Below are 24,239 nucleotides of genomic sequence, written 5' to 3'. Positions count from 1 at the left end.
CTCTCTGTTCTGCGAATTTATTCATTGTAGGCCTGTCTGAAGATTTTCATGCTAAGGATTCGAAACCTTCCTCTGATCCACCTTGTGTCATTGAGAAACTCTGTTCCTTACATGATGGCCTAGTTTTGGAAGCAAAGGGAATAAAAGAACACTTTTGGAAACCCTACATTAGGAAACTTTATGAAAAAAAGGTTTGTAAGTAGTAAAGAAATAATTTGAAGATAATTGCTGGGGAAGATTTGTTTTAATATGATGACTTAAGGATCTTTTCTTTCATCATAGCTCCTTAAGGGAAAAGAAGAAAATCTTACGGGGTTTTTAGAACCTGGGAATTTTGGAGAGAGTTTGTGAGTACTTCTGTTATCACACTGTTTTAATATTTTATTTATTTATTTATTTTAAAGATTTTAATTATTTGACAGAGAGAGATCACAAGTGGGCAGAGAGAGAGAGAGAGGAGGAAGCAGGCTCCCCACAGAGCAGAGAGCCCAATGCGGGACTCGATCCCAGGACCCTGAGATCATGACCTGAGCTGAAGGCAGAGGCTTAACCCACTGAGCCACCCAGGAGCCCCTGTTTTAATATTTCAAATTGCGTACTTAGAAAACCTCAGAGTTTACTGTTTTTATTGTTTGTACCCTGGAAATTTAGAATATGTTTTATGGGAGATCATAGCAAATTACATCAACTGTTACTCTAAGCACATGGTTTTAAATTTATTGAAAATTGTGTGGCTGTTCTTTAAAGCTTTAATAGTTAAGCTTTTGGATCATAATTTTTTTTTTTTAAAGATTTTATTTATTTATTTGACAGAGAGAGATCACAAGTAGGCAGAGAGAGAGAGGAGGAAGCAGGTTCCCTGCTGAGCAGAGAGCCTGATGCGGGACTCGATCCCAGCGCCCGGAGATCATGACCTGAACCGGAGGCAGCGGCTTAACCCACTGAGCCACCCAGGCGCCCCTAGATCATAATTTTTGAGAGAAATTATTTCAGAACTATATAGGTTAAAAACCATGACATGAAAGTAGTGAGGCCTTCACAGAGCCTAGAGCAGCTAGGAAGGATAACTCAGCATGTCGCCAGAAACTGCACCTCCCAGGCCAGCTGGCACGGGGCACCTACCCTTAAACACTGTCCACAGAATGCACCTGCTGTACGGAGGACCGACGTGGTGTAGCAAGCTTGTGTATCATACACCTAGGGTTTTATAATTAGCAGTGATCTGCAGTTTAGTTTTCACAAAGTTAGTAGAACTTCTTAGTAAATAAAAAGAGTGTAAAAATTAAGTGGCCTAAAACATGAACTGAAATGGCAGTTCTGTGAGTGTATATGTTGTCTGTTTTGTTTTGTTTTTCCCCCCTGTAGTAAAGCCATCAATAAGGCCTATGAAGAGTATGTTTTATCTGTTGGGAATTTAGATGAAAGGATATTTCTTGGAGAGGATGCTGAAGAGGAAATTGGGACTCTCTCCAGGTGTCTGAATTCTGGTTCAGGAGCAGAGACTGCTGAAAGGGTGCAAATGAAGAACATCTTGCAGCAGCACTTCGACAAGGTGAGCTGGCCGGGACCAGGAGAGCGGAAGTGCAGGAGCAAACATGCCAGATGATCTGTTTTACGTGGGTAGTCATGTGTGCGCATGTGCACACGCATCATACCTCTTCCAGTATGAAAAAAAAATGTTTGTCATACTTACATGAAAAAGTTGTCTCTGTGTTTACTGATTAGATCTGAGATAAAGTATTAGATACAAATTTAAATGAATGTATCATGCTGATAGCTGTGGGTTTTGAAAAAATGGACCAGAAATATGCAGTCTTTACTTACTGAACACAGTAGAAATGGAAAATGTCAATTGACCTGAGTGCTGTCTTCATCTAGATGGTAGAGAAACTGAGAATCTGTTGTCTTTAGGAAAATTCTGTTAAACTGAGTTTCAGGATCATGGTGTTATTTCTTGCATCCACTTAGGGTGATGGAGACTTCAGAGTTTTCCTTCAGTTCTATGGTGTTCACAGGAAATGTATGGCTTCTGACAAGTGCCTGCAGAGGCGGTGTGGGTAACTCCTAAGGGTAACCCACCTGTAAGGTCAGACTTAAGACTGGTTTGCTAATCATTCAACAAGTATTCTGAAGATACTCTACATGCCTGATACTGTTCTGGCACTGGGGATACTTCAGTATCAGCCATGAAATAACCCTGTTTTATATTCTATTGTGGAGAGATCGATAACCAAACAAGTAAATATATAGGACATCAGATAATGATACATGAAGAAAAGTAAAATGGAGTAGTAGTACAGCTTATTGGGGAGAAGGGAGAATGGGTGGGCCTTGGGCTGCTAGAGCTAGGCCAGAAGGGAAAGACATCTCTGAGGAGGTAACGTCAGCAGGGGTGTAAAGTAAGTGTAGAAGCAAGTCCTGTGAGGAGCTGGGAAGTTTTGGGACGTTTTGGAAGCCCGGAGAACAGCAAGTGCCAAGCCTTTAGTGGCAGCACGGTTGGCTTTTTGGAGAAACTGAGAATGGTGTGTGGTAGGTATAAAGTAAATGAGTGCATGGGAGTGATTAAAAAGTGAGGGGCAAGTGGACACAAGGGACAGGAGGGCTTTGGATGCTGTAGTGAGGTTTTTTGTCTTTGCTCTGACTGTGAGTAAAGCCATTAGGAACGTGTTATGGAAACAGTGACTGAATCAGTCTGACTGACATTTGTAAAGGTCTCCTGAGGAGGTGTTTTGGGGACGCTGTGGAAGGAGGGAATTAAGAGGCTGCTGCGGTAGTTGTGGTGATAGTTCATGGTGGTTTGGCCAGAGCAGTGGTTGTGTTAGGCTGTATAGTGCAGATGGCAGCCACAGGATTGCCTGATGGCTTGGATCCAGGGTGAGAGAGAAGGATGACAGTGATGACTCCAGGTGCATAAATGGTGTGAAAGCTGAAGTCCTTATGACGGCCTCTAACGTCTTCAGTGATCCAGCCCTGTTACCTCTCTGAATTCATCTCCTACCACTCTTCTCCTCACCTGCTGCCTCATGCCACATAAACCTCTGTCCTCCTTCCTCAGGTGTGCCAAGCATACCCCAGCTCCAAACCTGCGCTCTTGCTGTTTCCTCTGCCTAGAGCATGTTTCTTTGAGATACTCACGTGGTTCACTTCCTCACTGCATTCAGATCTCTGATAGACCCACTGACCGCTATACAGAAAAGTAACCACCTCTCCCTTCAGCACTTCCTTCTCCTCTTACTCTGCAATTAGTGTTCCTCTGTCTTAAGATAAGTGGGTGGGTTGAAAGAATTGTTTGACAGTAACTAGATAGACACAAAGATAGGAAAAAAAAAGAGAATCATTTGTTATGCATCTCCCTGCATTAGAATATAAGCTTCCTGAGGGCCGTGAGGAGTCTTTGGTGCCTGGCCCATAGTAGGCATTCCGTGAATATTTACGTTGACATTTACTCAGGGGGAAGGTTGAGTCTGGGGGAAAAAACTCAGAGTCCGTATTAGGATGGTATGTTAGTTTGAGATGCCTTTTTAGGTGTCCTAGCAGAGATGCTGAGTAGGCAGTTTATGTATACAAGACGGGAGTTCACAAAGAGGTCAGGGCTGTGTGTATACAGTCAGGAGACATCAGGATATAGGTGGCTTTTAAAGCCATGGAATGAAGAGAAGGCACCTGGCGGTATAAGCTGATGGAGAATAAAAGGTCTAAGGCTAGAGTTCTGAGGCACTCCAAAATTTAGAAGTCTTGACTTGGAGAGGGACTGTCCTACTATTTAAAAATACCGGTATTTATACCTGAGTCAAAGAAAGACTCCTGTTGGTCAGAATGCACAGGCTGCCTGAAGCCAAGAACTGAACAGTGCTGCCGAGAAGCTGCACGCCGACCTTGAGGACCATGGGCTGAAGGCTGATTGTGGGAGTCCTGCCTGGTTCCCTTTGCAGAGGCACAGCTCCCTGTGGGCGATGTGAAATGCTGCTGGCTGCTGTTGCTTTCCCGTACAGGTGCAAGGTGTTCTCCCCTTCCAGCACAGCACTGGTTTGTTTACAGGGAGGAAGCTGGCTCCAGGGAAAACTGGGGAGAGCAGAAAGTAGCCTTCTGAATGTAGTTAACCTACACAGATCATTTTATTGATCTAAAAAAAAATTACAGAATCGGGGCGCCTGGGTGGCTCAGTGGGTTAAAGCCTCTGCTTTCGGCTCAGGTCCTGATCCCAGGGTCCTGGGATCAAGCCCCACATCGGGCTCTCTGCTCAGCGGGGAGCCTGCTTCCTCCTCTCTCTGCCTGCCTCTCTGCCCACTTGTGATCTCTCTCTCTGTCAAATAAATAAATAAATAAAAATCTTAAAAAAAAAAAAACAATTAATTTCTTTGAAACCAAGTGGAAGTCTTGTCTCTATCCTGTTTAAATCACAGAGGAAGCATATAGATGTCTATGGCGATTTTCTGTGCTTATCTATACTGCATTAAACTTGAGTAGTTTGTTTTGCCGGGTGAAAGTTTTGCTAGGTGTTTTTACAAGTATTTCTAGAATAAATATACTTAACTACATAGGAAACATAGTTTATCTTGAATATTGAAAAATCACTCTTAAGCTGACTTAACCTTTCAGAATTTATTAGAAAAAATAGAAAAGATGTTTCACTGGCATGTGTACTCCTGCTTCAATTCTCAGACATTAAGTCATATATTTTTCATGTTTATATTCAGGAATGTTGACTTAAATGTATTTCCCTGAAGGTCTGTCTCCTTTGGGGGGGGGGGAGACAGATTCCTGTAACTAAAGATAGAGGAGGGGCAGGAAGGCTGAAGAAAGCTGCTTGTTCTGGGTCAGGCTGTTTTCTCATTCAAGATTGTTGTTTTGTTCCACCTCTCCAAAGCAAATTTGATGACTTAGATGGGCTTTTGTTAAATCATGGAATTCATCTGGGCCAGGTTTAATTCATAGCTTTCTTTTCTTTTATTTTTTTTTTTTCTTTTTCTGAGTGGTCAGGAAAAAGTAGTAGATGGGAGCTGTTAAGTTCTGTTTCTCAGGGATATTCTTTTTTTTTTTTTTTTTTAAGATTTTATTTATTTATTGACAGACAGATCACAAGTAGGCCGAGAGGCAGGCAGAGAGAGAGGAGGAAGCAGGCTTCCAGCTGAGCAGAGAGCCAGATGCAGGGCTCGATCCCAGGACCTTGAGATCATGACCTGAGCTGAAGGCTTTAACCCCCTGAGCCACCCAGGCGCCCCTCTCAGGGATATTCTTAATAGGTTAATGCTGGGGCTCCTGGATGGCTCAGTTGGGCAAGCGGCTGCCTTCAGCTCAGGTCATAATCCCACGGTTGTGGGATCGAATGCCTCATTGTGCTCCCTGCTCAGCAGAGAGCAAGCTTCTCCCTCTCCCTCTGCCTGCCAGTCGGCCTCTCTCAATTTGTCAAATAAATAAAATATTTAAAAAAAAATTAGTTATAGGGGGCACCTGGGTGGCTCAGTGGCTCAGTGGGTTAAAGCCTCTGCCTCGGCTCAGGTCATGATCTCATGGTCCTGGGATCGAGCCCCACATCGGGCTCTCTGCTCAGCAGGGAGCCTGCTTCCTCCTCTCTCTCTGCCTGCCTGACTGCTTGTGATCTCTCTGTCTCTGCCAAGTAAATAAATAAAATCTTTTAAAAAAAAAAATTAGTTATAGGTGCGCCTGGGTGGCTCAGTGGCTTAAAGCCTCTGCCTTTGGCTCAGGTCATGATCCCTGGGTCCTGGGATCGAGCCCCACATTCAGCTTTCTGCTCAGCAGGGAGCCTGCTCCCTCCTCTCTGCCTGCTTCTCTGCCTACTTGTGATCTCTGTCAAATAAATAAATAAAATCTTAAAAAAAAATAGTTTCTTGCTTATTTGTGCCTTTCGGCTTGGGTTTGAAGTAGGGATACTAGGGAACTATGCCTTATCTTAAAGGTTTAGCTTTTATTTCTTTTAAAGGTTATTTATTAGTGAGTGAGAGAGCGAACACCAGCAGGGGGCGAGGGGGTGGGAGGGGGGAAGAGGGAGAAGCAGACTCCCCGCTGAGCAGGAAGCCCCAAGTGGAGCTTGATCCCAGGAGCCTGAGATTGTGATTTGAAGCCAAGGCAGATGTTTAACTTACTGAGACACCCAGGCATCCCTTAAAGGTTTAACTTTTAAGAGATAAACATCCTTGTGGGCTAAAATACAAATTGTCCTTTCAGACAGCTTCACACGGAGGGCGGTAGCTCCTTGCGGCATTGTTATGTTTAGATTCCAAGAATGGTGATATTTGATTCATTAAAATGTATTGACAAAGTCTGATTGGTTTAAATTCTTATTTGTGAAGTAATTGGAAGTCCTTCTGACCCAAAGTAATGTTCTTCTCCTCCCCCGACTTAGTCTAAAGCACTTAGAATCTCCACACCACTTACCGGTGTGAGGTACGTGAAGGATAACAGCCCTTGTGTGACCCCAGTGTCTACGGCCACACACAGCTTGAGCCGTCTTCACACCATGCTAACAGGCCTCAGGAATGCACCAAGTGAGAAACTGGAACAGATTCTAAGGTTAGTTTGAGCCCTTCTTTCCTTCTAAGATTTGATCGTTGACCATTTTCTATTTCAATTTTTTAACTTTTAGTGCCTTAATTCACTCATTATTAATCATATACCAGTTGCATGCTCAGACCCTGTTAGTCTGTGGAGGACATAGTAATATGGGATGTATGAATGGAAGGTGATCATTTTTCCTCAGTATCTTTTTTTTTTTTTTTTAATTTTATTTATTTATTTGAGAGAGAGAGACAGTGAGAGAGAGCATGAGCGAGGAGAAGGTCAGAGAGCGAAGCAGACTCCACATGGAGCTGGGAGCCCGATGTGGGACTCGATCCCGGGACTCCAGGATCACGCCCTGAGCCGAAGGCAGTCGTCCAACCAACTGAGCCACCCAGGCGTCCCAGTATCTTTTTTTTTTTTTAAATATTTTATTTAATTATTTGACAGAGATGACAAGTAGGCAGAGAGGCAGGCAGAGAGAGAGAGGAGGAAGCAGGCTCCCTGCTGAGCAGAGAGCCCGATGTGGGGCTTGATCCCAGGACCCTGAGATCATGACCTGAGCCGAAGGCAGAGGCTTTAACCCACTGAGCCACCCAGGGGCCCCTTTCCTCAGTTATCTTAATGTGTTCCAGCTGTTACCACAGAAGACCGTAGACTGGGTGACTTAAAAGCAATAGTATCAAGGTGCCAAGGTGCAGTGTCTGGTGAGAACTGCTTCCTGGTCTGTCTGTCTGCTGTCCACACATGCTGTGAGGAGGCAGGGGAGCTCTCTAGGGCCTCTTCTACAGGGACACTAGTCCCAGTGATGTGGGCTCCACTGTCATGACCTAATCACCTCCCAAAGGCCCCCTGCCAAATACCGTCACATTGGGGATTAGGTTTCAACATTAGGTTTCAAGAATTTGGAGGGGGAACACAAAAATTCAGTCCATGGCGTTCAGATTTCTCTTACGTAGTTTGGGAGATGGTAACTAACAGCACTATGCACTGTAGATTAAAGCACCAGACTACTACCAACTGTTCTATCTTAAGATTTCAGGGAAAGAGGGATCAATAGGGGCACCTGGGTGGCTCAGTGGGTTAAAGCCTCTGCCTTAGGCTCAGGTCATGATGCTGGGGTCCTGCGGTCAAGCCCCGCATCAGGCTCTCTGTTCAGCCGGGAGTCTGCTTCCCTTCCTCTCTCTCTGTCTGCCTCTATGCCTACTTGTGATCTCTGTCTGTCAAATAAATAAATAATGTCTTTAAAAAAAAAAAAGGGATCAGTAAAGATGGGAGTTGTCAAAGGGACTCCATGAAGAGGATTGGACCTGAACAAATTCCTGAGGGGTTGGGTCAGATTTGAAAAGATAAACCGTTAATATTTATAGCTAATGTCATACACTGTAACTTCTGTAAGCTCCATAGAATACCCTTCCCCTGAAAACGATGTTAACTGCCTTTAGTCCTTGATCCGCCTAAGACTAGTGGGAATATCACTGAGCTTTGGTGAAAAGCATAATAGACTGAATCTAATGACCTGTGCATACTTTTTGCAAATTTATTTGAAAAAACTACTTTCAAGGCCCTTCCTAGTTCTAAAAAGTATAGGATTTGTTGACATAGACCCTGTAGGAGCCCATTTTGTTTCTGGTGGTAAAGTGTAAGACGTCCAGTATACACCCTTGAGTAATTTCTTTTTCACAGTTGGACTTACTAAACCATGAAGTCTGATTTATTTATAAACTTGATTGTGATTAATACCCAGTAGGCCATGTTGTATGGCCTCTTTATAAGTCGTGTTTCTCAGACCTTGTATACTTAGAATAGAGAAGCATTTTATAAATACATTTTAGAAAACTGACTTAGTCTTTTACAGATCACTTTAGCATCCCTAACCAGGTGAAGCAGCTTCTTTAATCTTAAACACCATTAGTGGGGTTAACTATTACCAGTAAATACCAGGTAAAACCAAAGAGTGCTGGTTTCTGAAAGGTACCTGTGTGTGTTCATAAATAAAATTTTGCTTGTATATGATATTCAGTAGCTAACTCTAGAAGGATTATAACTGATTTTTGTTTTCTTTGTAATTTTCTAAACTTGCTAAGCCTTTACAATGAGTATGTATGTCTATGATCATGATAAAAAAAACATAGTTGCTTCTGGGCGCCTGGGTGGCTCAGTGGGTTAAGCCGCTGCCTTCGGCTCAGGTCATGATCTCAGGGTCCTGGGATTGAGTCCCACATCGGGCTCTCTGCTCAGCAGGGGCCTGCTTCCCTTCCCCTCTCTCTGCCTGCCTCTCTGCCTACTGTGATCTCTCTCTGTCAAATAAATAAATAAAATCTTTAAAAAAACAAACAAACAAAAAAAAAACATAGCTGCTTCAGCACAGTCATGCTGAGCTAGCATCGGCCCCTGAATTGGATAGGGCCACAATCCTTGCTGTGCCCCCCTCTTCCCATGACCTCTGGACCATGGACCCCCACAAAATGAGTGAGCTTCAGGCCTTTGTGAAAATGTGTAAGCAAGATCCAAGCATTCTGCACACACAGGAAATGTGCTTCCTGAAGGAGTGAGTGGAGAGCATGGAGGGTAAATACTACCTGGTACTCATAAAACTAAATAAGAGGAAAATACCAAGAAAGAAAAAACAGAAGGTGGAGGAAAGCTTAAAGACAGAACAACTATCAAGTGAGGAAAGTGGTCTAGAAATTGACAGTGAAGGTGTGATTGAACCAGAAACTGAGACCCCTGAAGAAATGGGAGATAGGGGGCACCTGGGATGCTAGTGGGTTAAAGCCTCTGCCTTTGGCTCAGGTCATGATCCCAGGGTCCTGGGATCAAGCCTAGCATTGTATGGGGCCCTCTGGTCAGTAGGGAGCCTGCTCCCCCCCCCCCCACGCCTGCCTCTCTGCTTACTTGTGATCTCTGTCAAATAAATAAATAAAATCTTTAAAAAAAAAATGGGAGATGACAGTGTAGGGGTGACTGGGGAAATGATAGATCAGGCAAGTGATAAAGAAGTGGCTGCCATCGATGCCCTAAATGATGGTGAGCTACAGAAAGCCATTGGCTTGTTCACTGATGCCATCAAGCTGAATCCTCACTTGGCCATTGTATGCCAAGAGAGCTGGTGTTGTCATCAAATTACAGAACCCAAATGCTGCCATCTCAGACTGTGACAGAGCTATTGAAATAAATCCCGATTCAGCTCAGCCTTAAAAGGGGTGAGGGAAAGCACACAGACTTCTGGGCCGCTGGGAAGAAGCAACACATGATCTTGTCCTTGTTGGTGAACTGGGTTATGATGAAGGTGCTGACATATGCTGGAAGAAGTTCAGCCGAGGGCCAGAAAATTGCCAAACATCAGAGAAAGTATGAGTGAGAAAGTGAGAATGAAAGATCAGAGAAAGAATAGAAAGGGTTAAGAAGGTTTGGGAAGAATATGAGGAACCTCAGAAGGAGGAAGAAGCCAGATGACCAGACTAACTCTTTTCTAGGTGTCTTTCCCATGGGATTGTGTGAAATGGTGGGACAAGCCTGGAATGGAAGGGATGCCTGGGCTCAGTGAAATTCTTCGTGACCCAGAGGTCCTTGCAGCCACTCAGGATCCAGAAGTTATGGTGGCCTTCTGGGATGTGGCCTAGAACCCAGTAAATGTGGCAATACCAGAGCAACCCAAAGGTTATGAATCTCGTCAGTAAATTGTCATATTTGGAGGTCAAGCATAATGCCCTTCAGATAAAACCCTTACTGAAGGAAAAACAACTTAGATCACGTGATGGATGTCATAGTAATACAGGGTGCCTCTGACCTCATGGAGGGAATGTTGGGGTGATGGGAAGAGAGTCCCTACCCCTCAGCCCCATGTACAACCCAGACATTTTGTAGTGGTTTGCCATTGGGTATCCATTCACATCATGTTTTCCTACCAGGAATTCCTACTAGGAATTTTTTTTTTTTTTTAAAGATTTTATTTATTTATTTGAGAGAGAGAGACAGTGAGAGAGAGCATGAGTGAGGAGAAGGTCAGAGAGCGAAGCAGACTCCCCATGGAGCTGGGAGCCTGATGTGGGACTCGATCCCGGGACTCCAGGATCACGCCCTGAGCCGAAGGCAGTCGTCCAACCAACTGAGCCACCCAGGCGTCCCGCTACTAGGAATTTTAAAGCTTAAAAATACTTAAAAATAAGTTAAAAGGGTGTGTTAATCCCTTAAAAAAAAAAGATGAAAATGTTATTCCACAAGCCCACATGATGGATTAGGGCACGATGCAGATAATGCTTTTGCATTGAACATATATTGCCTTTCTAGCTTAAAAAAAAAAAAAATCAAGGAAATAAACCTCGTTTTGGAGGAAAATATGTACAGTGGCAGTAATAGTTTGTATGAGTCTGTAGTATAGTTTATATACCTCCTCATTCTGTTTTCTTCCAGGAGTTCCTAATGGGAGTTGTGTTGCCCCCTGGGGAGGATAGAAGGCAGTTTTGTTTGTTAACAGTGATTGCAGATGTGTAGGGTAGATGAGGACCAGTCAAGAAGGCTAATAAGCTTAATTGCAGTGAAGATACAGTTCTGTGTAAGAAATATTTTTTTCACTCAAAATGGTTATACCAATACTTCTGATAAGGAGGTATGGAATTTCCTAGAATAATTTGGGAAGTGTGTAGTTTTTTTTAAGACTTTTTAAAATTTTTATTTATTTATTTGACAGAGATCACAAGTAGGCAGAGAGGCAGGCTGAGACAGAGAGGGGAAGCAGGCTCCCCGCTGAGCAGAGAGCCCAATGCGGGAATCGATCCCAGGACCCTGAGATCATGACCTGAGCCGAAGGCAGAGGCTTTAACCCACTGAGCCACCCAGGCACCCTAGTTTTTGTTCAAAGTATTTTATATTTACAGGTTAGTTAAATTACAGAGTTGTAAATAGTTTATTACTTTGTGACTGGGCTAGACCTTTAAGTTGAATAATTTCTTACTCTTTTTTTTTTTTTTTTTTTTTAGGACATGTTCCAGAGATCCAACACAGGCCATTGCCAACAGATTGAAAGAAATGTATGAAATATATTCTCAGCATTGCCAGCCAGATGAGGATTTCAGTAGTTCTAAAGGTAAGGCTTCATACTGTCCATCTTGTTCTCATCTTTGAAGTTTAACTACATGGAGTCTGTCCTTCATAAGTGAATCAGAAATACAAAGAATAGATTTAGGACTTTAGATTGATGGCTACAATATGGATGTCCAACTTTTCTGTTAACCAAATGGTTTCTGGGCCCTTCTCCATATAATAAAATGTAGACTGATATCTGGTACTTTGTTGGCAAAATCTTTAGTTCCATTTGTAGACTGGATATTATTAGATTGAGAAGTGTAGTGATTCTTCAAAATGTGAAGAGTAAGTTCAGAAGATACAGCTGTTCCATGCCCAGACCTGCGCTAGAAGTTGTCTGATGTCATGAAGTAGAAGCAGGTATGAGTGGAATAGTAAACCAGTTACATACACCTTTTAGCATAGAGCTGCTTAGTTCAAACTTACCAAAAAAAAAAAAAAGTAACTCTTAATGGAATGCTATTACAGTTTTTTAAGTGGAAACTTCATTTCATAGGGACACCTGGGTGGCTCAGTTGGTTAAGTGTCTGCCTTTGGCCCAGGTCATGGTCCCAGGGTCCTGGGACTGAGTCCTGCATCAGGCTCCCTGCTCAGCATCTGCTGCTTCTCCTCTCTCTCTCTCTCTCTCTGCTGCTCCCCTTGCTTGTGCTCTCTCCCTCTCTCTCTCACTGTCAAATAAATAAATAAAATCTTTTTTTTTTAATTCATTTCACAATTTTAGAAAAATGTTAGTGTTACTGTGGTTGCCATGAAGAAAATTAAGAAGTCATAGAAATGATTGGAACAGCAGATGTACAAAGTGCATATGTATGAAGTTATTGGTTGGTTTTTAAATTTTATTTTGTTGGCAGCAAATGGAGTAGACTCTCGCTTTCTACAATGTGTTCTTTGCATGTGACTTTTATCTTTTATTTATGCAGAAATTGCCAGCAAACATTTTCGTTTTGCGGAGATGCTTTACTATAAAGTACTAGAATCTGTTATTGAACAGGAACAGAAAAGACTGGGAGACATGGATTTATCTGTGAGTAAATCACCAATGCATTGGTGCATAATAAAAATGTAGTTTCCTTTCAGCCCTACTCATACAAAACCTAGACTAAACTAAACAGATAAAACCATAGCTTTGAGGGAGTAAGATTGGCAGCTTAGGAAACTCATGTCTTGAGTGTCTTTGCCTCTGGTCCCCCACTTACTGTTCTCAGTGTGGCAGGCTGTGTACTAGAACTCATGGCTTCTGTGGGCAGTTAAGATTCCATAGTCAAAGACCGAATCATTCAGACTTAAGGTAAATAGAGTTTTTAGGGTGCATGAACTTGTTAACCGGCACGCTCCCCAAACAAACCTTGCACAGCAAGAGTAAGTTGAGCATTGACTAGATAGGACTTTAACATAAATATTCAGCCATTGCCCTTTGACTAAGAAATTATTTTTTCCAGATTTACTAGTTAAGAAATATAAATTGGTTTTGAAATAAGTAGTATTTACTTTTAATGACAGCAATAAAAATGATTTTTAAAAACTATTTTTTAAAATAACATTTTAGAGAAAATTATAAAGCTGACCAATAATTACTCTAATTTCTTCTATTTACTTTTATTTTTGTACGTGAAATTATGGCTGTAGGAATTTAAAAAGCTATTAAGACAAATTTTTAAATTTTGAGACACATACAGAAGGGTGTATAAAACAGCTGCAGTTTAGGGGCTGATAAGAAGAAGATACCTTTATACCCATCTCAAAAACTTATAAAACAAATTTTTATCGTAGTAAAATATACATAACATAAAATTTGCCATTTTAAGCATCATTGAGTGTACGGTTCAGTGGCATTAAGTACATTCATATGATGCGCAACCCTTACCACCAGCCATCTTCAGAACGTTTTCATCATCCCCAACTGGAAGTCTGTGTCCATTAAGCAATGACTCCCCATCTCACCTCCCTTGAGTTCTGGTCATCTCTGCTTTCTGTCTCTACAGATTAACCTCTTCTAGGTATAAAACAAGATTCTTTTGTGTCTCGTGTATTTCACTTGGCACGACGTGTTCAAGGTTCATCCATGTTTTAGCATGTCAGAATTTCCTTTTCAAGGCTGAACAGTATTCAGAATATTATTCATAATCAACAATATATAATTGTTCGCCTTTTTTTGGTCAAGTTGTAGGAGTTGTTTATGTATTCTGGATATTAATCCCTTATATATATGATTTACAAACATTTTCTCCCATTCTGTGGGTTGTGTCTTTATTTCATTGATAGTGTCCTTTGATAGACAAAAGGTTTTAATTTTGATGAAGCCCAATTTATTTTTTTTCTCCTGTTTCCTGTGTTTTTGGTGTCTGAGTAACTTTTAAATTCAAAAATAGTAAATGTGTATGTACAGATTTGGAAAATTAATAACCAAGAAAAAAGGGGGGGAATGTAATTATGTCTCCTGAGAGAAGTATGTTCACTTGTGGCCCGTGACCATGCAGCTAGTCACCTGCTTTCCAGCTGTCTTTCTCTGACAGTGGCCTCCAACTATAAATACCATTTTGTAACCTCTTTCCACATTATTATTTCCCTAAGCAGCAGGGTGTTTGTATATTTTTGTTAGGGATATAATATTTTATCAGCTGTATTTCATAATATGTAAGGTTTTTGAAAGTTCTTACACTTTTTTTAATATTTGTTTTGCTAAAACATGGGCTTATTTATCAAGCTAAGAAAAGTTCTATAAGAAAGTAAGCACACGGGGGGTGGGGTTATGGACATTGGGGAGGGTATGTGCTATGGTGAGTGTTGTGAAGTGTGTAAACCTGGCGATTCACAGCCCTGTACCCCTGGGGATAAAAATATATGTTTATAAAAAATAAAAAATTAAAAAAAAAAAAGAAAGTAAGCTCATACTTCTCACTACCTCAGAAAATAAGACTTCCTTTCATATTTTTATTTAACTTTACTGGGTAGGAAATGTCTTTGTTAGAGTAGGCCAATGTTTCTAAATGTTAATAACTTTGTTTTATAGGGCATTCTGGAGCAAGATGCATTCCATAGATCACTTTTGGCCTGCTGCCTTGAGGTCGTTACTTTTTCTTACAAGCCTCCTGGGAATTTTCCATTTATTACTGAAATATTTGATGTGCCACTTTATCATTTTTATAAGGTATTTTAAAAATCTGTTACTGAAGAGGAAATTGTAGATGCGACCATCTTCCTATTGTTAGCTGGCTAATTCATTTTGCTACCTAAGTACATCTCTTCTCTTTTTAATTATATATTAAATAGTTTTTATTCTGTCTGGGGAGAAGAAATAGAAGAGTCCTAAGAACTATTTAAATTCTTCTCAAACATTATAAAGGCCAATTTACTGTAAAAGCTTTATTTGATTCTTCCTTTTATCTGCTATAGACCTTTAGGATACTTTGATTTTATTGTCTAGGAAACCTTTCAAAAAAAGTAGCAAACCAGTAGCTAATCCTATATAGCAACCTTTTAAAATTTTTTATTTTAATTAATTAAGTAGGCTCCACTTCCAGTGCAGAGCCCAACTCCAGGCTTGAAATCATGACCCTGAATCAAGACCTGAGCTTAAAATCAAGAGACCTGACTGAACCACTCAGGTGTCCCAACCTTTTTTTACTTTATGGAAATAACATTGAAAGTCTTTGAGAAGAGAAAAGTTCTCTTTCCCATGTTATATAGAAGTGCAGAGTGATGGCATTGATTTGGTAATTATTTCTGTCTTGATAATGGATTTAGTGTATGGGTTTATCTTAATTATAATATAGTAGTAAAAATCAGTGTTTTTTAGTGGCATGAATTGAATGTTTAGAATTTTTGTTTTATTTATTTATTTACTTATTGATGTATTTTATTATTTTTTTTAAGTAATCTCTACACCCAGCATGGGGCTTGAACTTAACAGTCCCAAGAGTAAGATTCAGATACTTTACCAACTGAGGAGCCAGGTGCCCCTAGAGTTTTTAAATGTGAAATTTTAAGAGTAATATTTTTCAGCTTAATAGAAAGGGCATCTTTATTCTTTGAAAAATGTTTAAAATATGCCATTAGAAGATTTTCTATAATTCCTACATGAATTTTAAATAATTATTTATAAAGACAGTGAAGGGAAGACCAACTGTTTCAAAATAGTATTGTTATTTAGATTTGTAATTTCTGATTAATTACATGTTTTATCTATAAATATGTAAAAAACCAAAATGTAGCCGTTTTGCTTCACACTAAGTTTTTGGTGACAAAAATAATTACTGAAGCAGGGCATTTTTTAATTTCAGGTGATAGAAGTATTCATTAGAGCAGAAGATGGTCTTTGTAGAGAGGTGGTAAAACACCTTAATCAGATTGAAGAACAGATCTTGGATCATTTGGCATGGAAACCAGAGTCTCCACTCTGGGACAGAATTAGAGACAATGAAAACAGAGTTCCTACTTGTGAAGAGGTTTGTGAAAATACCTTAGCATCTCTCTATAACAAAAGTACATCAGTAACTAGTCAGTTTATATTGTTCACTGAGAGCAGTTAAACTTGGTGTCTTCGTTATGGGAAGTGGGAGGGTGGCAGTTGGGTTTAATATGGTACAGTCACCCCTGTATCTGAGAAAAATCCTCTAAGTCTAGGAGTCAGAAATAATGCTTGATTGCTGTAAAGTTCAGTGCCAGAGTAAGAAGTCGGTGTTCTCTCTTAATTTTTAGTACAGTTTCTGTACCTTAGAATGGTTGGTATTCGGATTCTCTAAATCAGTAATGAAGACTGATTCATATTTAGTATTCAGCTATTAGCTTTGAATTTTTTAAGCCTGCCAGACTTTTTTTTTCAACTTCAGTATGAAACTGGAGAAGACAGCTGATTTTATTTAGGTCGAGTAACTGGTGAGCATGTTTTGTTTTGCCTTAGATTGTGACTGTATTTCTAATGAAACTGCCTTTTCAAATAATGACACTCTGTCTATATCATTCTTTATAGGTTATGCCACCTCAGAATCTGGAAAGAGCTGATGATATTTGTATTGCTGGCTCTCCTTTGACTCCCAGAAGGGTGAGTGAAGTTCGTGCTGATACTGGAGGACTTGGAAGAAGTAAGTTTAAAGTAGCAGAGGGAATATTTGGGAGCCTAATATCTGGGAATTGAAATTCTATCTAAAACTACAAGTGAAGTTAATGGAGTTTATATAGAAGAAATATTTTGTGCATTATAGTACTACACGGATCACTTAAAAGTAATGCTTTTGAAGAATATTTAAGAACACAGGAAGAGGCATTTAGTAACAGGTGACTATAAAAAGAGAATGCTGTGTATTAATGTGATTCTTACATTTGAAGTGTGTGTTTATATATAAGCATATAGAAGAGCTGAAATGGGAAAACCGAACTGTTAAGAACAATTATTATTGGATGATAGAATTCCTGGTGCTTTTGGTAAATTTTTTTTTTTTAAGATTTTATTTATTTATTTGGCAGAGAGAGACACAGCAAGAGAGGGAACACAGGCGGGGGAGTGGGAGAGGGAGAAGCGGGCTTGCCACTGAGCAGGGAGCCCCACGTGGGGCTTGATCCAGGACCCTGAGATCATGACCTGAGCAGAAGGCAGAGGCTTAATGACTCAGCCACCCAGGGGCCCCTGCTTTCTGTAAAATTTTTAAGATGAATATGTATTTCTTCTAAAATCAGAAGAGGGACACCTGGGTGGCTCAGTTAGTTGAACGTCCAACTCTTGATTTCACCTCAGGTCATGATGTTGGCATTGTGGGATTGAGCTCCAAGTTTGGCTTCATGCTTGGCACAGAGTCTGCTTGAGTTTCTCCCCCTCTGCCCCTCCCCCTGCTCTCTCAAATAAATAAATCTTAAAAAAAAACCAAAAACTCAGGGGGTGTCTGGGTGGCTCAGTGGGTTAAGCCTCTGCCTTTGGCTCAGGTCATGATCCTGGAGTCCTGGGATTGAGCCCCACATCAGGCTCTTTGTTCAGCAGGGAGCCTGCTTCCTCCTCTCTTTCTGCCTTCTCTTTGCCTACTTGGGATTTGTCTGTCAAATAAATAAAATCTTTAAAAAAAAAATCAGAACAGCGTTTTTTTTGGTTACGTTAGTCCCTATACAGTCCTTCCATTAGTTTTTGATGTAGTGTTCCATGATTCATTATTTGCACGTAACACCCATTCCTCCACGCAATCTGTGCCCTCCTTAATACCCATGACCGGGCTGTAGAGCTGTATGATGCAGTTAGGTATAGACAAGTGAGTTAAAAGTGGTGAATGGCCAGAGCAAGTTCAGCTTTGACTCTTGGCAGTCAAGCTGTGCTGTACTGGTTAGTATGACAGTAGTGCTGGCCCAAGAAATAGAGAAAAGAGAAGTTTCGCTATTCATCTGATTATATTTAGGCGGCTTTTTAAAAAAAGTAACTTCTGGGACGCCTGGGTGGCTCAGTTGGTTAAGCAGCTGCCGTCGGCTTAGGTCATGATCCCAGGGTCCTGGGATCGAGTCCCACATTGGGCTCCTTGCTCAGCAGGGAACCTGCTTCTCCCTCTGCCTCTGCCTGCCATTCTGTCTGCCTGTGCTTGCTCTCTCCCCCTCTTTCTCTCTGATAAATAAATAAAATCTTTAAAAAAAAAAAAAAAGGAACTTCCCAATATAGGGCTTGAACTCAGAACCCCAAGATCAAGAGTCGCATGCTGTATGGGCTGAGCCCGCCAGGAGCCGCTTCAGGCAGCTAACTCTCTGTAATGTCCTCCAGGTGCAAGGTTTAAGTTTATACAGCTGAGACAAAACTGCTTTTTAAAAAAGTGATTCTGTAAATTCAGAGAGTTCTAAATCCTTGGATGCCATTAGAAGGATATTGTTTCTAGATCAACCTTTTTGATATAATCGATAAGCACTGGCTATAGACGAAAGGTCAGTTGTAAAATCAGGAATCACTTTATGTCCGTGCATACTCAGTAAGTATGGATGAGCTTTATGAAAATGTCCTCATTTTTGGGAAGAGGTATATTGGCTTAACTATTTTTCTGCTTTTACCTGCTTCAGACCCATAGATCTGACAGTTGGTCGTCCTCAGTCCTGTTTCTGTAGTTTTTTTCCTTCCCTAGTCTATGGATTTGGTACCTGACTTTAAGCTTTATTTTCTTTGTACTCATCACTTTTCCAATTTCAAGGTCTCTTAATGCCTTACAAGATAATCATCAGTCATAATGCATTCTTTCTGACTGCAGCTTTGTTCCAAATACAAAGCTAGTGAGTTTATTGGCTTTTGTACCATTGAGAAATTGAAATGTTAAGCTATAGGATCTCAGAACTATTCCTATCAATCCCCTTATGACCTTCCTACATACATTTTAAAACTTAAATAACCTACCGATGGGCTGTTGGACATGCTGCTTGAAAATTCAGTCCTTGATGTGAATTTTTTTTTTTTTTTTTTTAAGATTTATTTGACAGAGAGAGAGAGATCACGGGTAGGCAGAGAGGCAGGCACAGAGAGAGGGGGAAGCAGGCTCCCCGCCGAGCAGAGAGCCCGACGCGGGGCTGGATCCCAGGACCCTGAGACCATGACCTGAGCTGAAGGCAGAGGCTTAACCCACTGAGCCACCCAGGCGCCCCCTTGATGTGAATTTTTAACAACAGACCGTGCCATGATGGTTATAGAATTTGCTTCTATTTAGGATGATGAAGTTTTGGAAATAGTGGTGATGATTGCACAAAATTGTGAGTGGAATTAATGCCACTGAATAGTACACACAAAAATGGTTAAAATGGCAAATTACATGTTATATATATTTATATTAAAGAAACTAATAACGTAATACACCCCAAACCATTGAATAGTACAATTTAAATGATTAAAATGTATGTGAATTATATCTCAATAAAGTTGTTTAAAAAAATATAATAAACTAAGCGTAATTGAGTCCAAAACACATAATATCCAATCTTGCTGAAGAACATTACTGAGCTTTAGTCATTTTCTGTGTGTGGAAAAAAGATAAAGATGAAAACTAATAAAACTGGGGTAAAATGCTCCCGTATGATGTCATAGTAATATCAAGTCCCCTTGAGTAGTGGCTTTACAGTGAAATCACATCATACGTGAGTGAATATCGTCAGAAATATCATAGGAAAATAGAATAATTCTTTAAATTGCCCCTAAGTCATCAAGGTTCTGTAGCAACAGAGTGTGGAGTTTGGTTTGATTTAGCAGAAGCTGGAATAATGTAGGGAGCATTGTGCAACAAAGAGAGAAATTTTCCTGTGTTTAAATTTTGCTCTTAATGATGTCTGGTTGAGTTTTCATTAGTTGACTGTAGCTGTGATATGACCCCTGTAATTTTTGCTTATGAAGTATTTCAGACACTAGTTTTGAACATAAGAGCTTGGGTTCAGAAGTTAGATCTGAGTTTTCTTGAGTTAAACCGTTGGTTTGAGATGCTGCTTGAAAATTCAGTCCTTGATGTGAATGTTTAACAACAGACCGTGCCATGATGGTTATAGAATTTGCTTTTGTTTTTGTTTTTGTTTTTAACTGTAGGCATAACATCTCCAGCCACATTATATGACAGATACAGCTCCCCAGCAGCCAGCTCTACCAGAAGGCGTCTATTTGTTGAGAACGATAGCCCCTCTGATGGAGGGACACCTGGGCGCATTCCCCCCCAACCCCTAGTCAATGCTGTCCCTGTGCAGAATGTATCTGGGGATGCGGTTTCTGTCACACCAGTTCCTGGACAGACTTTGGTCACCATGGCAACAGCCACTGTCACAGCCAACAATGGACAAACAGTGACCATTCCTGTACAAGGTAAGGAAGGCAGGTTGGATATTGAGTTCTTTCTTGGTGGCCTTTATGGAAGTCCCCTGAGATTTGGCTGGAATGACAACGTAAGAAGAGTGGAGCGGGGGGAAGGAGGCTGGGAGGGGAGAAATTGGAAACCCATGCCTGGGGAGCCTTTCATCATCCTCATTTTCTCCCTAACTGTAGGTATTGCGAATGAAAATGGAGGGATAACGTTCTTCCCGGTCCAGGTCAATGTGGGAGGGCAGGCACAAGCTGTGACTGGCTCCATCCAGCCCCTGAGTGCTCAGGCCCTGGCTGGAAGTTTGAGCTCTCAACAGGTGACAGGAACAACGTTGCAAGTCCCTGGTCAGGTGGCCATTCAACAGATTTCCCCAGGTGGACACCAGCAGAAACAAGGCCCACCTTCAACTGGCAGCAGTATTAGACCGAGGAAGACCAGCTCTTTATCGCTTTTCTTTAGAAAGGTAATTTTTCATGTACCCTTGCCAGAGCAGAAGCTTGGGAAATACAAGTGTTAGGTAAACAAAATTGGAAATGTTTTTGTTTCTCTACCAGGTTTACCACTTGGCAGGTGTCCGCCTTCGGGATCTTTGTGCTAAACTGGATATTTCTGATGAACTGAGGAAAAAAATCTGGACCTGTTTTGAATTCTCCATTATTCAGTGTCCTGAACTTATGATGGACCGACATCTGGACCAGTTGTTGATGTGTGCCATTTATGTGATGGCAAAGGTAAGCACCATTTGGAATATAAAAGGAAAAAGTAAAGATACTAGCTCAGAACACTTTTAACAGTTTTACTGAGATACAGTCACTTCATTCATTCATTTTTTTTTAAATTTTTTAAATTTATTTTCAGCGTAACAGTACTCATTGTTTTTTCACCACACCCAGTGCTCCATGCAATCTGTGCCCTCTTCGTTCCAGTTTTAGTATATGTGCTGCCGAAGCGAGCACCTGTGCCCTCTTCAATACCCACCACCTGGTTCCCCCAACCTCCCACCCCCCACCCCTTCAAAACCCTCAGAGTCCATAGTCTCTCATGGTTCACCTCCCCTTCCAATTTCCCTCAACTCCCTTCTCTCTAACTCCCCTCATTTTTAAGTAGGCCCCACACCCAGCATGGAGCCCAGCATGGGGCTTGAACTCACGACTCTTGAGATCCAAAACCTGAGCTGAGATCAAGAGTTGGGACACTTAACCAACTGAGCCACCCAACCACCCCGTAACTCACTCATTTAAAATGTATACCTCCTTAGATTTTAGTACATTTACAGATAACGTGCAGCCATCACCACAGTAAATTTTAGAACATAATACTCCATTGTATATGATATTTTGTTTATCCATCAGTTGATGGTCATCTGGGTATTTTAACTTTTCGGCTATCATGAATAATGCTTTTGTGAGCATTTGTGTACAAGTTTTTGTGTGGACATGTTTTCATTTCTCTTTGATACGTACCTAAGAGTGGATTGCTAGCTAGGTCATACACTGTGTTTAACCATTTGAGGAACAGCCAGACTGCTTTTGAAAGTCCCTACACCATTTTGTATTTCAACCATTAGTATATGAAGGTTTTCATTTTTCTACCTTTTCATCAGCACTTTTTATTTATTCATTCAGCAGACAGCACAAGCAGGGGCAGTGGCAGGGAGAGGGAGAAGCAGGCTGCCCCCCTAAACAGGGAACCTGGTGGGGGCTTGATCCCAGGACCCTGGGATCATGGCCTGAACCAAAGGCAGATACTTAATTAACTGAGCCACCCAGGAGCCCCTCTCTTCAGCACTTTTTATTATTAGACATTATTTTCTAAAATAACTTACTGAGGTGAAATTCACATAACATAAATGAGCCATTTTTAAATGAACAATTTAGTGGTGTTTGGTACATTCCCAATATTATACACCTAATCTTTTTTTCCCCTCCAATTTATTTATTTTCAGAAAAACAGTATTCATTATTTTTTCACCACACCCAGTGCTCCATGCCAGCTGTGCCCTCTATAATACCCACCACCTGGTACCCCAACCTCCCACCCCCCCTCCGCTATACACCTCATCTTTATGTTGTTCCAAAACATTTCCAGCCCTGCAGAGTAAAACTACTTATTAAGTAGGTTATTGTTCCTCCTCCCACTGGCTCCTGGCACCCACCATTCTGCTTTCTGTCTCTCTGAATTTGACTATACCAGGTGCCTCTAGGAGTCATATAGTTTTTGTCTTTTTATGATTGGTTTATTTCAGTTAGTATAATGTCCTCAAGATTTATCCGTGTTGTAGCATGAGTTGTAATTTTGTTCCTTTGCAAGGCTGATTAAATACCACATTTTGCTTATCCATTCATCCACTGATGTCCACTTGGGTGGCTGGCACTTTTTAGCTATTGTGAATAATGTACTGTGAACATGAGTGTATGAATATCTCTTCAAGTTTTTAGTTTCATTCTTTTGTTTATATACTCAAAAGTGGAATTGCTGGGTCATACGGTAATTCTGTGCTTAATTGCTGGAGAAATTTGCCATATTTTTCAGAGCAGCTACACCCATTTTACATTCCCACCAGCAGTGCATGAGAATTCTAAATCCTCTACATCCTTGCCAGCTTCTTTTCCCTTTTTTATTATAGTCAGCCCAGTGAGTATTGATACATTCTGGTGGTTTTGACATATATTTCCCGAATGACTAATGATGTTGAGTGTCTTTTTTATTGTGCTTATTGGCTGTTTTTGCTTCTAGCCATCCCAGTCATTTGCATACCAGTCATTTGTATATCTTCTTTGGTGAAATACTGGTTTAAATTCTTTGCCCGTTTTCGATTTGGATGGTTCGTGCTTTTTTGTGATTGAGCCATAGTTCTTTATATGTTCTGGATGCAGCTCTCTTGCCAGGTATTTGCAAATATTTTCTCTGTTTTTGCACTTCTGGATGTTATTGTGTTATTTGAGGCATAGTAATTTTTAATTTTGATTAAGTCCGTTTATTCTTTTGTTGTTTGTACTTTTGCTCTCGTATCTTAAGAATACATTGCCAATTCCAAGGTCATGAATATTTGTTTTCTTCTAAAAGTTTTATAGTTTTAGGTCTTAACATTTAGGTCTGTGATCCATTTTGAGGAATTTTTATTCATGGAGGTAGGAGTCCAACTTCATTCTTCACAGGAGGCTATCCAGTTGTTTTTATTAGGTAGTGAGGATATTTAAGGATCAACTCTCTTAGCAACTTCCCGGTATATAATATTGTTAACTCTAGTCCCCATGCTAGATACTCGATCCCTAGAACTTATCATAACTGGAAGTTTGTACTCTTTGACCAGCATCGCCCCAGTTTTCCCACCCCAACACACGCATCTTAATGTATTAAAATCAGCTTCAGATTTATACTTAATTCCAGTGAGGAAAAAGAAGAGTCCTTCTTTTTAATCTTTTCCTGTTTCCTTTTAATCTTTTGAGATGTATTGTGATACGTATTACATCCATAAGTGTTATAAATCCAACAACTGCATTGTTACTTGTAATTCTATCACTGCCAAAGGAGCTGAGAGAAGAAATATAATGTATAGCTTTTGTTTTATTAATCTTGTTTATCATTTCTGATTCTCTTCATTGGTTCCTGTGGTTTTGAGTTGTCATCTGGAGTCATTTCCTTAGCCCAGTACAGCATTCCTCCTCTTCCTGTGCTGTTTTTGGCAAATACATCACATTTCTGTATGTTTCAGGCCCAATAACATATCATATATATATATATATATAAAATATATTTTAAAAAAATATATAGTTTTATACAATGGCTTTTTAAATCAGTGAAGGAGAAATACGCATTTTATGCTGTCTTTACAGTTACATAATTGTC

The 24,239-nt window shown here is 40.6% G+C and overlaps 1 protein-coding gene across 3 annotated transcripts in view; it reads left to right on the top strand.

Annotated features, from left to right (window-relative positions):
* Nucleotides 1-24,239, top strand: part of RBL2 (RB transcriptional corepressor like 2) — a 55,507-nt gene that overhangs the window by 18,230 nt on the left and 13,038 nt on the right. For all 3 annotated transcript variants that reach the window (XM_044256137.1, XM_044256140.1, XM_044256138.1), the window contains exons 6-17: nucleotides 31-191; nucleotides 283-347; nucleotides 1,366-1,552; nucleotides 6,365-6,531; nucleotides 11,499-11,605; nucleotides 12,525-12,628; nucleotides 14,615-14,752; nucleotides 15,885-16,049; nucleotides 16,574-16,685; nucleotides 20,123-20,392; nucleotides 20,573-20,853; nucleotides 20,945-21,121. In XM_044256137.1, coding sequence (XP_044112072.1) covers nucleotides 31-191; nucleotides 283-347; nucleotides 1,366-1,552; nucleotides 6,365-6,531; nucleotides 11,499-11,605; nucleotides 12,525-12,628; nucleotides 14,615-14,752; nucleotides 15,885-16,049; nucleotides 16,574-16,685; nucleotides 20,123-20,392; nucleotides 20,573-20,853; nucleotides 20,945-21,121 — 1,934 coding nt within the window. The remainder of the gene's footprint in view (nucleotides 1-30; nucleotides 192-282; nucleotides 348-1,365; nucleotides 1,553-6,364; nucleotides 6,532-11,498; nucleotides 11,606-12,524; nucleotides 12,629-14,614; nucleotides 14,753-15,884; nucleotides 16,050-16,573; nucleotides 16,686-20,122; nucleotides 20,393-20,572; nucleotides 20,854-20,944; nucleotides 21,122-24,239) is intronic.

This window comes from Neovison vison, chromosome 7, assembly GCF_020171115.1.
Source record: "Neovison vison isolate M4711 chromosome 7, ASM_NN_V1, whole genome shotgun sequence".
Taxonomy (NCBI): Eukaryota; Metazoa; Chordata; class Mammalia; order Carnivora; family Mustelidae; genus Neogale; species Neogale vison.
This window is presented reverse-complemented; position numbering and strand designations above follow the sequence as displayed.